The sequence below is a fragment of the Acanthochromis polyacanthus genome, chromosome 2, assembly GCF_021347895.1.
Source record: "Acanthochromis polyacanthus isolate Apoly-LR-REF ecotype Palm Island chromosome 2, KAUST_Apoly_ChrSc, whole genome shotgun sequence".
NCBI classification, from domain to species: domain Eukaryota; kingdom Metazoa; phylum Chordata; class Actinopteri; family Pomacentridae; genus Acanthochromis; species Acanthochromis polyacanthus.
The window spans coordinates 42,451,308-42,464,580 of NC_067114.1; the positions used below are offsets into that span (position 1 = coordinate 42,451,308).

The window sequence follows — 13,273 nt, forward strand, 5'->3', positions numbered from 1 at the left end:
CTGTGACTTATACTGTTATGCTTATTTCCTGCCTGTTTTTCCTGTCCGTATCTCCATTTTTTTCTCTTGTTTCTCCACAGTGTACCCAGACCTTTGTAACATCAGCCTGGCAGCTGTGGGAGATACTCAGAAGCACCAAGAACGCATTGCATTCTGGGACGATGTTTACGGCTTCAACATGGGCTGCATGAAGAAGGCCGTGGTGCCCGAGGCGGTGGTGGAAGTGGTGAAAGCTGAGACACTCATCTCTGAACCTACAGTCATTCAGGTAAGCATTCAGCCTTCTGTGTTGTTTCTTTGGAAACCCAATAGAATTACAGATATTTGGTACCATAGGTAGCCGATCTGTTTAACATAGTGTTTCTAAAATAACCAAAAAAAGGTAAGACATTAAGTTGTCTCTACAATTTGATATAGTTATAGTTGTTTTGGCTGGAAATACTATATATATTTTAAAGGGGAACCGATAAACACACCCCATGAGATAGTATTAGGAATAATAATCACTACAAATGTGTTTTTCTAGAAGTCAACATGGTATTTCAGATGTTTTTGTGTTTTTCTAATTAAATTTAAACTGCACCAATTAATAGTGTAATTCCAGCTAAGGTTGTATAAACTCTGTCTAGCCTTGCCATGAACTGATCCACATGTATGTGCTGATTGGCTTCCGTAAGAAGTCACAACATTAATTTAAGGCATCAGAACATAATTACCAGAGTGGGAAATAAAAAACTTAAAACTGTTTCTATGCAGAATTATGTTTGATTTTATAGTTTTTGCTAGTTTTCTTTCTTGTGAGTATAGTTTTTCCCCTACAGGCCTTTTGAATATTATTAATAGACATACAACCTGTGATGAGGCATCCAAAGCATCTGTTGCTTTGTTTTATGTTTAGGGGTACTATAATAAAAAGATGAAGGTTAGATTTGTCTAGAAGGTGAAGGAACAAACATAGTAGTATGTTTTTTCTTGATCTTTACCAGCTTAATCCTTTATCTCAAACATAAAACTTGCGACTCTTCCTTTAAATGGTGATTTTGACTGTCCATAGTGCCTTTCAGATATTGACTTCCTTTTGTTGATCTGACGACATCTGAATGAGTTAGTTCATGAGCAACCTGCTCTGTTTTCTGTAAGTCACACAGCATTCTGACTCGGTTGAATCTAATAACATTTCCTTATCAGCTGCAACACGGCAAGCCTGATGTGCATTCAGATTTAACTAGCAATGTGTTTTTGGTAGTTATTTTAACGTTTAGCAAGATCATGCTCTGTATATAGTTATAGAAATGCATCCATTGTCATTAGACTACAGCTGCAAATAACCTCCTGCAAAACTGTGAAATTGAAAAATCCTTGTAACAAAAACACTTGATATGACAGAAAAATATTTAGACTTTAGTGAACAGATCAAAATTTCACAGTAAAATAATATTCTGGCCACTGTGATGGAGCTCAGGAACACCGCTATCTAATAATTTCACTGTCTTTCAACTTATAAATTTGTGGCAGCTGAACTGTCTGAAGTGAACTAAAGTAATCCTCCAGGCCCATCAGGTTGCTCTCAGTTTAGATTTAGCTTTTATTTAGTAGTAGCTTCGAAAACCGTGATGTTCTGTCCTATCTTGTGGTAAATAAGATAAGATAAGATCAACTTTATTGATCCCACAGTGGGGAAAGCTCACCGTTACAGCAGCTCAAAAGACAGGGGTATGAGTGCAGTATAAGAATATGCGAAAAACAAAAATTTACAGAGGACATTATATACACAAGATGAAATTTTCAAGAACACTATATACAAAAGGATGAGGTTGTAACAAATGATTGCACATAGAATGAGATTGTAACATATGATTGAACATAAAATAGTATATGTATAATATATAGACTATATATATATATTTTTGGCATTGCTTTAACAGACTGTTGATTTATTGTATCACATGTCAGAAAAGGCCTTTAGATGACATCCACCATAAAAAAAGTTTAAAAAAAAAATTCTCATTGAATTGATCACATTTGATCTAGATTTTGTCATCTTTGGATGCTCTAACTACCTGATATCTGTTTTTTACTGTAACATCTGCATCAGACTGATGTACCGTGTGTGTGTGTGTGTGTGTGTGTGTGTGTGTGTGTGTGTGTGTGTGTGTGTGTGTGTGTGTGTGTGTGTGTGTGTGTGTGTGTGTGTGTGTGTGTGTGTGTGTGTGTGTGTGTGTGTGTGTGTGTGTGTGTGTGTGTGTACATGTTTATCTATACCGGTGGGGACTTTGACCTGACTCCACGCTATCTCGGTGGGGACTCGCGTCACGGTGGGGGCGAAAAATGAGGTCCCCACGGGGGGAAACAGTGTTTTCTTGGCCATGTTGTTGTTACTGAAAAATGTAAAAGTGCAAAAAAGTTTCTTTAGGGTTAGGCATTGTTTTGGTGTTGGTTAAGGTTAGGGATAGGGTAAGGGTTAGGGGTTAGGTATGAATGGGAGTCAATGGTAAGTCCCCATGGGGATATAAGAACCAGACGTGTGTGTGTGTGTGTGTGTGTGATCTCCAGAAACACTCACACCTACAACAAACAGAAGAAATAGAGTTTTTGGGGCTGTTAGAACACAGTCAGAGAATGAGGGCAGGAGTTAGCTGTAGAGAGAGATATAGTGCCCTGAAGTTTGGGGTTGTGTGTTTTTGTGTGTTTTTGTGTGTGTTTGCGGTGATGCTGTAGTGCTGGGTGATTGATCTGTCTAATCCTTGTTTAAGTTCCTCTTAAGGAAACTTCATTACTCTCAGCCCCCTGCGGATAGAGCGGTTTTCACTGAGCTGATGGGAGAGTGCACACATTACACCGAGACCAAACACACACACACACACACACACACACACACACACACACACACACACACACACACACACACACACACACACACGGAAATAGTCTCACATCCAACAACAATGATACCTTTTTCTGAATATTTCTGCGTAGGAGAGCTCTTTCATCTCACACCGTCGTGCTTTTCTTTGCCAGCTGGCCTGTTTGCTAAGTAGTGTGTCCTCCACCCATCTGAGAACGTGATGAATGAGGGCACAACTTGATATAATGGAATTTGAATCCTCTAATCGATAGTTTCTCCCCTCCAGTGACAAATAGACAGCCCCTCTGCCCAAATTACAAGGACTCTCATCTATTGCCTCCCGTTGATACGATCCAATAACGTTCCATTAAGGCTGGCTGCTATTCCGTAAAATTGAGAGCGCTTTCATGGAATTATAAATTCCTGCTAAACAGATGAGTTTTTTCCCTCAGTGATTACAGATAGGAATGTTGAATGTGAGGAACTTGCTGCCTTATGTAACGTGTCTCATGTTCAGAGTCTTAACAGTTTAAAAAGTCATTCTGCTCGAGTGTGTGTTGCTGTAAATGGTCTCTTAAAGATGTAACCTGCAATCCACGTGTGAACCTGACAGCGATAATACATATTTATTGTGTCATAGTGCAGAATATAGCTACAAATCTTCCAATTTTATATGTATTCTTCCATCAATTAAATCTGAAATCACTGTGCTTCATGTCAGAATTCTATATAGTGTCCTCCAAAATCCCATAATGGACAAATACATTTTCTTCTAGCAACGTTCGTCCTTTTCCAGTTGTATCACTCAGCTTCCAGTTGCTATTGCTGCCCATAGTAAACAGTAGTAGAAGGTCACAGCCCTGATGGGTCAACGCGACTATTATAACCACCATGATTAATTTAGCCAATCAGGGTGCTGTGTGGGTTTAATTAGAGCTTCTGTTTAAATAGCTGTGGATGATTGTCGGTTGCCTTTTTCTCTCACCTCTAGCAAGATAATGCTGCTCATTATATTAGAAATCTGGTCAGATGTGTGTTAAAGTACAGGCACAAAGTTATCATATGCAGTATCAATGTGCTCAGTTCTATGTGTTCCCAGTGTGCAGACAAGTTAAAGGAGAAAATAATGGCAGTTGAGCTGTTACTTGTTGCTGTAATGCATTAAATAAGGAGCAGTTACTTATCAACAAATATGATCATGTCTAATGTTTTGTCAGCTTTTTGTGATTTTTGATTTAGTGCAAAAGAATTCAAAAGCAATCAGTGGTCTTCAACATGTTAGCTGTGTATTTACACACACAATAAGTGCAGAGGAATGTGTGAAGTTTCATTTAATCTTCTTAATGTTAAACACAAATACATGACAAGGCTGTTAAATAGTCAGATTCTTTTCTTCCCATTAACTCTGAGCTGATCTCTGACAGAAACCTGCCGACCTTCATCAGGTTAAAAGAGCATCTTGTTCAGCACATTTGGATTTCTACTCAATAACCCATTTTTGTACATGCATTGACCTCACCAGGAGTTGTTCTTAAGCTGCACGCTGCACTGATTCTCTCAGCTTTAGTAACTCTGCACTCACCAAAGTAGTGGAAGAGATTTTGGAACATGTCAACAGTATTAGAAACAACAAACCAGCAGTTTAGCCAGACTTGTTTCTTACCAAACGTAAAACGTCCATCAAAGTTTACTGAAAGACTCCTTGGGTCAGATTTACTTGATTGTAGTTGTACTTACAGACCTTCTTTTGATTAAAAAAAAATCTCTTTTTGCCTTGTCAGCATGTCCACATGGTGTTTTTTTATATACTAGAAGACGCATTGTGACTTCCTAGATCTCTAAATTCTAAAGTGTAGAGTTACATCTATGCCATTTTACAGCAGGAGTAAATTATTTTTGTGTTAAAAAACTTGTAGAAATATAACTTGATACACAAAGATGAGTTTTTAGAAGTTTAAACAAAGATCAGAGGACGTTTTAAATGTAGATTTATGCACTAAAGATGTCCCTGGAATTCATAGGTGCACTCACTATGAACTTCAACCAGTGTGATCCTCAGACTGCTTGTGTTTGTTTGCTATTTTTTATCATCACCAATGGAACCAGTGGCCAGAATGCAGAAAATATAGCCTTAGTTGTAATAAACCACGTTTTCCGACAGAGACATTGTTGCTGTTTTAACGCCCCGACTGGAAATGTTGTGTTTTGGTGAAAAATTTTGTCCTGAATGACTTGAAATCCAGCATATAACAACATTAAACAGCCTGCTGCAGGAAAAGAAAAAGCATCTGTCATTTTTTTCCCAACTGAACCACAGGATGTATGTATAATTCAGGTCCATTAAAAAATGTTAGTACAAGCACTACAGCTTCTGTCCAGCCAGAACAAAGAGCTGCTTATCAGATTCATTCTGTACTCCTTGTTTTTTTTTGTACTGCTCAACCATAGTTCATATCAGCACCAGTACTTATCCTTTTTAAAGTTGTGCTTTGTGTTGCTGCAGATGTGATAATATGTTTTGTTTCTGACTTCCCGCAGACATTTGACTGTAACAGTGTGTGTCTCTCTGAGCTGGAGTTTGCATCAGATTTCTGCTTGAAGATCACAAACACCACAGAGTGCACGGTAAGTAACGCACAAACAGACACTACTCTTGTCAAATGTCACTCAGTGTCTGTGCAGTTAGCAGTACTACATTTATTGTGTGGATGCTAAGTATTTTATAATTTTACAGGGATCAGAAATACAAAAAAGTAATTCAAAGACATCCTAGTGTTGCTATTATGTCGAACTTTTTTTTGTATTCTCGGTAGTTTGTGAGGTTATTTTTTTCCCCCAATTCTAGTTAGTCCAAGTGTTGAACATTTTAGGGCTGCACCAAAAAGGACCTGAAACAACTTTGCACATCCACCGTCATTTATCAGAGCTGTTGTGTGAAAGGAATGAGGCCGAGCAAACAGAAGAGCCATCAGTCAGCGCGCATTGATGGATTACGTTTCTGCATTTAAGAGGATGTCTGTCAGGTGGAGATTTAATAGAGTTTCAAATGGAATCAGAAATATGAGGCTAATGTAGCTCTGACATGTCGTACGACATAGTGAATGTTCACAGCCTGCTTTCCCCGTCGTTCTCTCTCCAATGCCAGAACACAAACTTATATGATCACAACCCAGAAGTAGCTGCAGAGTATTAAGAAAACATTTTGGCTCACGTGTAGATTCCAGTTGTGGTCGTGTTTCCTCTGGACTCTTTTGTGTGTCATGCTTTAGCCTTTTAGCCTCACTTGTACAGGGTTATCTCACATGTTGACATACCATAAACTGAATGAATTTAGATTTAAAAAAACTGTGATACTGACATGAACAAACTGTGACTCCAAGGTTTAAATATTTCATTCAGACTTTATTTGAATTAACAATACATTGAGCTGTTGTAGCTGATTAAGTAAATAAAGCTGCAGGAACACAAATAAGAAACCTTGGAAGTAGGGCTGGCGACCTGTCCAAGTCCATGACAGTCCCCTTGCCTTTGCCCTAAGTCAGCTAGGATAGGCTCCAGCTGCCCCACGACCCTAATGAGGATTGAGCGGTGTATAGGTAATGGGTGGATGTTTTGAAGCACGTGAGAAAAGTTAAGGTATTGTACAGATGTATTTAAAGTTCTCATCCATAGTCAGTGTGTTAAGTCTAATAGATTGCGGTCAGAAGAAGCTGCTAGCAGGGAAGCCAAATGGTAAACTGTGTGAACAGGGTCAGCAGATCAGATGTGCAGCGTTTTACAGAACGTGACACTTCGGCTTAGGAAAAGAATGGTTGATAAAATGTGTCAGAGGAAAGGGCTGTCTGACAGAAAGGGGAGAATATTCTAAATATGGTGTACACTTAAATGGGTATTGATCTTTTTTTTTAGGTGGACCTCTTTTACGTGGCTAAAACACGTTTTGCTGTTGACCGCCGGTCACAACAGTTCACTGCTCTGCTTCCCTGCCAGTAGGCCTCTATGCTCCTGTAAACTGGAGGGCTGCTGAACGCAGTCTACTGTAGTAGCATACTGTGTGTGGACCTCATAGGACCCCACTTCAAAGACACCAGAGTTTCCTTTTTATGGAAAGCACCTTCCCTGATGTAGTTTTAAAACATTAACATGATTAATATGTATGTAATGAACGAACTGTGAGGCCTAATATATAAAGTGTGCATCGATTATTTAGTTTTGGTGCTACGGCAGTGAACTCAGATACATTTTTATTTAGATTTAAAAAGAATGTCTCAGTTCTAACTAAGAGGTAATGACAAAACCAACCCTAATTACAGGTTGATTATTTGTTCTCTCTGACTTTTGCACATATTTAGATTTAGATTCAACTTTATTGTCATTGCACGTCAGAAATAAAAAGCAATGAAATGCAGATTGCATCTAACCAGAAGTGCATAAGCAGTAGCAAAGTACAGAAGTGTATTATATATATGTCACAGTAGAGATGGCAATTCTCCTAGTAGAGATGCCAATCGCAATCTCTACTAGGAGAATTGCCAATTCTACTGAATTGCCATCTCTACTGTGAGATATATATATATATATATATATATATATATATATATATATATATATATATATATATGGATGAAGTCCAATATGAACATTGGTGCAAATTGTGCTTATGAAAAAGGGAAAAAGTTATAATGTATGTACAATAGTGCAATGGGAATTATTTACATTATATACAGTGTTCAGTATAAATGTATAGAAGTGCAGTGCTAAGTATAGGCAAATTATATGCAGTATTTGAGGTATATATTTGTATATGAAGTATATAATTAAGCCTCAGAATCCCAACAATTGCAAGTTTAAAAAGGCAAGTTGTCTTAACAAAAAACATCAAAATTGCACCATTTATTATAGCCAGAACTTATCAAAGCAAAAGAGAATTGTCATATTCTGAACTTTCCAGCAGTCCTTGAACTACTCACATGCCATTCTGTTGGGCTACTTATCCAAATTTAACCCTGTCTTGTTTAAAAATTCACCAAAAATAAAGTGTTTACTCTAACCAGATTATATAAAAATCAAAAAATTCTGTGCTCATTGACACAGCTTGAAAGCCATTGATAAAATAGCTGCAACTAATAGCTACAGTAAGAAAAATTCTGGGATTTTGCAATTGAACTTGGCTGTACTGCAGAGTATGCTTTATATAAGGCAGATAGACGACAAGTATGGAAGCAAATTTAAAAAATGAATAGTGAAATATCTGTAATATGCAGAGTCACTGTTTTACTCAGTATTGTAAGATAAATTATCAAAGAAATTTTGCCTTTTTTATGATTTATGGCATTATAGCATTGTCATAGTGCGCAGAAGACATTTCTGAGTTTTCTCTACTTCTAGTCATGGTTGTGCTGTTTCCTTAGAGATGCAGGACTTTATATTATGGAGAAAAATGATCATACAGTTCGTAAAAACACGCTGGGAGTGAAAAAAAAGCCAGAAACTGCTTGGGGCTCCAGAAGGTTAACAGGATGTGTTCAAGGTGTTTGAAAAAAAAAAAAGCTTGTTAACTGGCAACACTCAAATGACATCTTTCCAGAATTTAAATAAAACTCGATTCTCTCATTTTAAGCACTGAAAATATAAGCAGGTAATTGAATGATGGACAAAAATAGTACTCCTTTGTGACTCCTTCTGTGACTCATCTTAAATGTGCCTGAACCCGTGAGTTGTAGGTCGCCTTGACCACGACCGCAATACAAAATTGAAGTGTGTGTCCTCAGCGAGGGTCAGCTGCAGGCACCAAAGCATGGAGAATGCTTTATGAGTCTATTTGGTGAGGTGCTGGCAGCCACCATCATCACCCCACCCACAGCCATCCACACCCGCTTCCTGTGAACTTCCCGAGCCACTTTTCCCTCCGTGGTGCTAACAGCAACCCGCCGACTTCAGACTGCAGCCTCCGACTCTCTGTGAGAAGTGTTTCTCTCTGTAACAAAGCTCCATTGTGTCGTGCTGCAGTGTTACTGCACTGTCTGGTGTATTGGTTTAATGGATAATCAATAGGTGGTTATTATCTGGCCTGCGCTCCCTGGGATAGGCCGCTGGATTTAATGGGATTTGTAAACGTCCTCTCATTTTTCCTGTCTTCTCTGCTCTGTAATTGAAAACATCCAGCTTCTATTTCTAGGCTCTAAGTCCAGTCATGTTAGGCGACTGCTGCAGCAAAACAGATGATGGGATCATATGGAACAGAGGTGTCATTTTTCAGTCTGTTTCTTCCTTTTTTAAGGTTTCTTTCTGCTGTTTCGCTCTGCTGATCATCTTCAGTTGGTGTAATATTATGCAAAGGCCTTCATACTGTGTCTGTTTTAGTATCTTGTGTGTAATCATTCATTGGTTTATCTGCGTGTTTATGTCGTTTATAATGCAGGAATACAAGGTGTGTATATTGTAGATACTTCCCTCCAGCCTGCTTGTCCCAGGATTTACAGATGGTCTATGGGCCTGCAGGAGTAGCACGTTGTTACCGTAAAGATACTGATCTGCAGTCAGTATTGGCTGCAGCTCCTCAGCAGTAGTTAAGGTTGGGCCGTGTGAAGGGTAAGCTGCTCCTGGACCAGTGCTCAGGGATTGGTGAGCACGAGCGGCTGCTTCTTGCGTCCTGTGATGGAGCGCCTGCTTTTGTTCTCCTGTCGACAGTCCATTCATCAGCTCAGCCTGCCTAACCTTGCATTAAATGAACAGCACAACCCCTGCGTCTGCGCCGTTCACACACAAGACAAATCCTCTCACTCTTGCTTTTTTTTTCCATCCCTCCTTTCCTTTCCCCCTCTTCTTCCAGCCTGTATACATTTTGTCTGCTTTTGCGCTCCGTGATCGCACTTCTAACACATATATGTGCTGGCATTTGATTAAAACTTGGATTTCTTTGCTTCCTTTCGCGGCTTCACTACAGTCGCGACCCATTTGCCAGAACTGTACAAAAGGTAGCGAAAATGTCTCATCCCCTCCTAAAGGCTGGAAGTGATGTATGCTGATGGCGTGGCGGCAGAGAATAAGTTTCTGTCTGTAATTAATTTTACCTTCCGCTGTCTCACCGCTGCTGACGTAGCTACTGTAGCGCTGCAGAGAAAAGAGGCTCTGCAATCCATCTCTAACTTGCTTTCCATCACATTTAAATTGTGTGTGTTGGGGAGGTGGCCTTCTGGACTGACAGGGCAGGCACTCGTCAACTTCAAGGACGATTTTCAGCACATTAGGAACCGTTAATGGAAAAATCCACTCTTCAACTCTTACATTCAAAGCTGAGGTATCAGCTGACTGTCAACAGGATTTTCTTTGGCAGGCTATTTCCAGGGGACTATAAAAGATGTTCAACATGCTGATTTATGCCAACAGCCTAGAAGTTAAAGGAAAAGTCTGCCAATTTTACACGATAGTCTATTTAAAGGTCTTGGAACATACAATACTGTTATCTGCCTGGATATAGATGGATTTTGAATTACTTCATCCTTTGTGAAGCATTTTGTAACACTGACTTTCCTTTTGAATAGTTTATCTGACTAATTCCCTGAGGTTGTTGCCAAAAAAATGCAACTTCAAAAAATAAACTATATGTGTGCAGTGACTCCTCATATCTGCGTGGGGCAAAGGCTCAAGGCTACATTAGCTGCTACTAGCATTTTATTCATTTTAGTTGTCACTTAATCCATAATTTTCATTTTACCAATAATCCGTTTTTTTTGGTGTATAAAATGTTAGAAAACGGTGAAAATTGTTGATCATTGATTCCCAAAGCCAAATGTTACAACCTCAAATGTGTTGTTTTGTCCGCAACGAAAAGATATTCAGTTTACGGTCATTGAAGAGTAAAGAAAGCAGAAAATACTCACTTTTAAGAAGCTGTAATCAGAGAATTTAGGCATTTTCTTTCAAAAAAATCTAATAAAAATACTCAGATAATAGCTGACAACTAACTGATTAACTGTTGAAGCTCTAACTAGCATATCACACCTTAATTCTCAACTGTTTACAGTGTAACTATTGTTTTTATTATATGCACCAAATTTCAAAAAAATGAAAAGCCTTATCTAAGGTTCTACTGTGTCAGTCTTGATCCCATTTTTTCAGCTATGTTACTTGTTAGAAATATTACAGCATGTCTCCATCATCAGCACAGCTGTGAAAAATTGTATTCTTTTTGAGAAATAAATGCAAAAATTACAGTATTGATGTTATACATATTACAATATTTTCCATTAAATAATACAAGAGTAAGCAAATGTATTTTTTCAAAAGAAAAAATTTAGCAAATCCAGTTTTCTCCTGATTAACTTATTTATGTTGATTCAGTGTTATATAAACAGCAGCAAACTATTTTAGACTTTCCAGATTTTCACCATCGTGGTTTGACAGTTGTTCACCATAAAATTTCAGAGCATTTTTTACAGTGTATCTTACACTGAATCACCATAAATAGATTAATCAGGAAAGAAATTGCTTTTTACATTTTTTTCTCTTGAAAAAATAAATTTCATTTCTCTTGCACTATTTTTAATGGAAAAATGCCACAATATGTATAACATTCAGTATTGTAATTTTTGCATTTATTTCTCAAAAAGAATACAATTTTTCACAGTTAAATGTACATACTGTTGTGCTGATAGTGGAAACATGCCGTAATATTAATAACAAGTAACATGGCAATTATTTTCATTTATTTCATTTAAAAATGTTGTTTGTACTGGTCAAATTGATGTACTTTTGCGTTAATAACGGACATATGCTTTCATATTTATGACGGCTATAACCCCAGTTTTTACACGTCGTACTAAAAATGCACACTAAGTACATCAACTGTTGTGCTGATAAGGGAACAATGCTGTAATATTTATATTAGGTCACATCAACTTTATTTTGTAGGTATTTTCATGTAAATTTTTACGTAAAACTAATTTTTTAAAAGGTTAAAAAAAATCCTCCAGCAAAATAAAGAATAAAGCACAATTTTTAACCATAAAATCAACAGTATCAACATATTTCTTTTCCGGAAATGAAGAAAATGTTCTGGGTAGTGTTCTGACAGTTACAGCAACCGGAGTTTTACCATAAAAATAGCAATTTTTTTAACAAGGTTTTCATTTAGCATCACATTTTCACGTTTTTGTTGAGAATCCTGTCATCCTCTCCACTGTTTCATTCATGGAAATTTCCTGAACGTAGCCCAACTGACTAGAATCACTTCTGCACAGCTGGACTTCTGACTGTTACTGTACAGTTGTTGGTCTGAGACGCGTCATGAGCGAGGAGCACCGCCCGGAGGTGATCCTGCTCCACCTCAGCTTCCAGGCAGCAGCAGATCTCAGAGGAGGAGGCCGAGGGAAGAATTCACACCATCTTGCTCGTGAGGTGGTCGTGCTTGAAGCCTCCACGCCTGGATAAACCCCATCAAAAGCGCATTAGCCCTCTATTCTCCCGCCTCCCTCCCTCCACCTCAGCGCCCCTCCTGCTCCCTCCCCTCCTCCTCCATGCATCCCCCCTCCCCACCGTCGTATAATAGTATCTGGCCGGACCACGCGGCTCACTGACACATAGCTGGGCGAAAGGGGAGCCATGATGAATTGCTCCCTGTTGGTGTTATCCATGATGATAATTATTAATTTTCCCCCCCGCTCCTCTCGGAGAATGGGGGCCGGGGAGCTGCAGCGTTGCAGAGCTTCCTCCGTGGGCCGTCAGGAAGCCCACTGTCATCACTTATCACAGACAGAGCCGGGGCCCAAGGCTAAACACTGATGAAAACGAAAAGCACTCATTCTGATTTGTCCTCTTTTCACTGTGTGGGTGTGTGTATGCGTCTCCCAGCCTCAAGTTTATCCTTTCTTTTCCGTCCGTCTGTGTTACTTCCTCTCACCCCTCTCTTCCTCTCTTCCTCCCTGCACAGGTTCCCAGGTAGAATGGGAACGTCGGACGTTACGGGGCGGAACGAATATTCGGATATTTGTCCTTAATAGGGCCCGAATATCTGGAGACCAGAAACCACTACTCGGGCTAGCCCTAAAAATTTCAGCCAAATCCGTTTATCCATTTATGAGTAATGTTGCTAACAGACAGACGGAAGGACAAATGTATACCGATCTTACTTGCAAAGTACTGATACACTATATTACTCCGCCACATTCCTTGGAGGAGTAATAAAGTCATCAGAATTTAAAGGACAGATAAAAACACCATATGATGTATAACAAGGTAAACATGTTATTGTAATAAATAACAGACAGTACAAATTCAGTTAAAACGTAAATAAAATCAGAAAACACCCTCAGATAAAAGTATGTTATGTAAAGTTTTTTTTAAAGATTTTTACAGAATCTTGGAGGCCTGACTGTTAACATTCTGTTGCTTTAAATTTTCAGCCAGACTCCTGCAACAGACATAACA

At 38.8% G+C, this 13,273-nt stretch overlaps 1 protein-coding gene across 1 annotated transcript in view; it reads left to right on the plus strand.

Moving 5' to 3' along the window:
• The window catches only part of prmt3 (protein arginine methyltransferase 3), a 73,422-nt gene that overhangs the window by 42,114 nt on the left and 18,035 nt on the right, over positions 1-13,273 (plus strand). The window contains exons 12-13 of the mRNA XM_022210418.2: positions 81-268; positions 5,384-5,470. Coding sequence (XP_022066110.1) covers positions 81-268; positions 5,384-5,470 — 275 coding nt within the window. The remainder of the gene's footprint in view (positions 1-80; positions 269-5,383; positions 5,471-13,273) is intronic.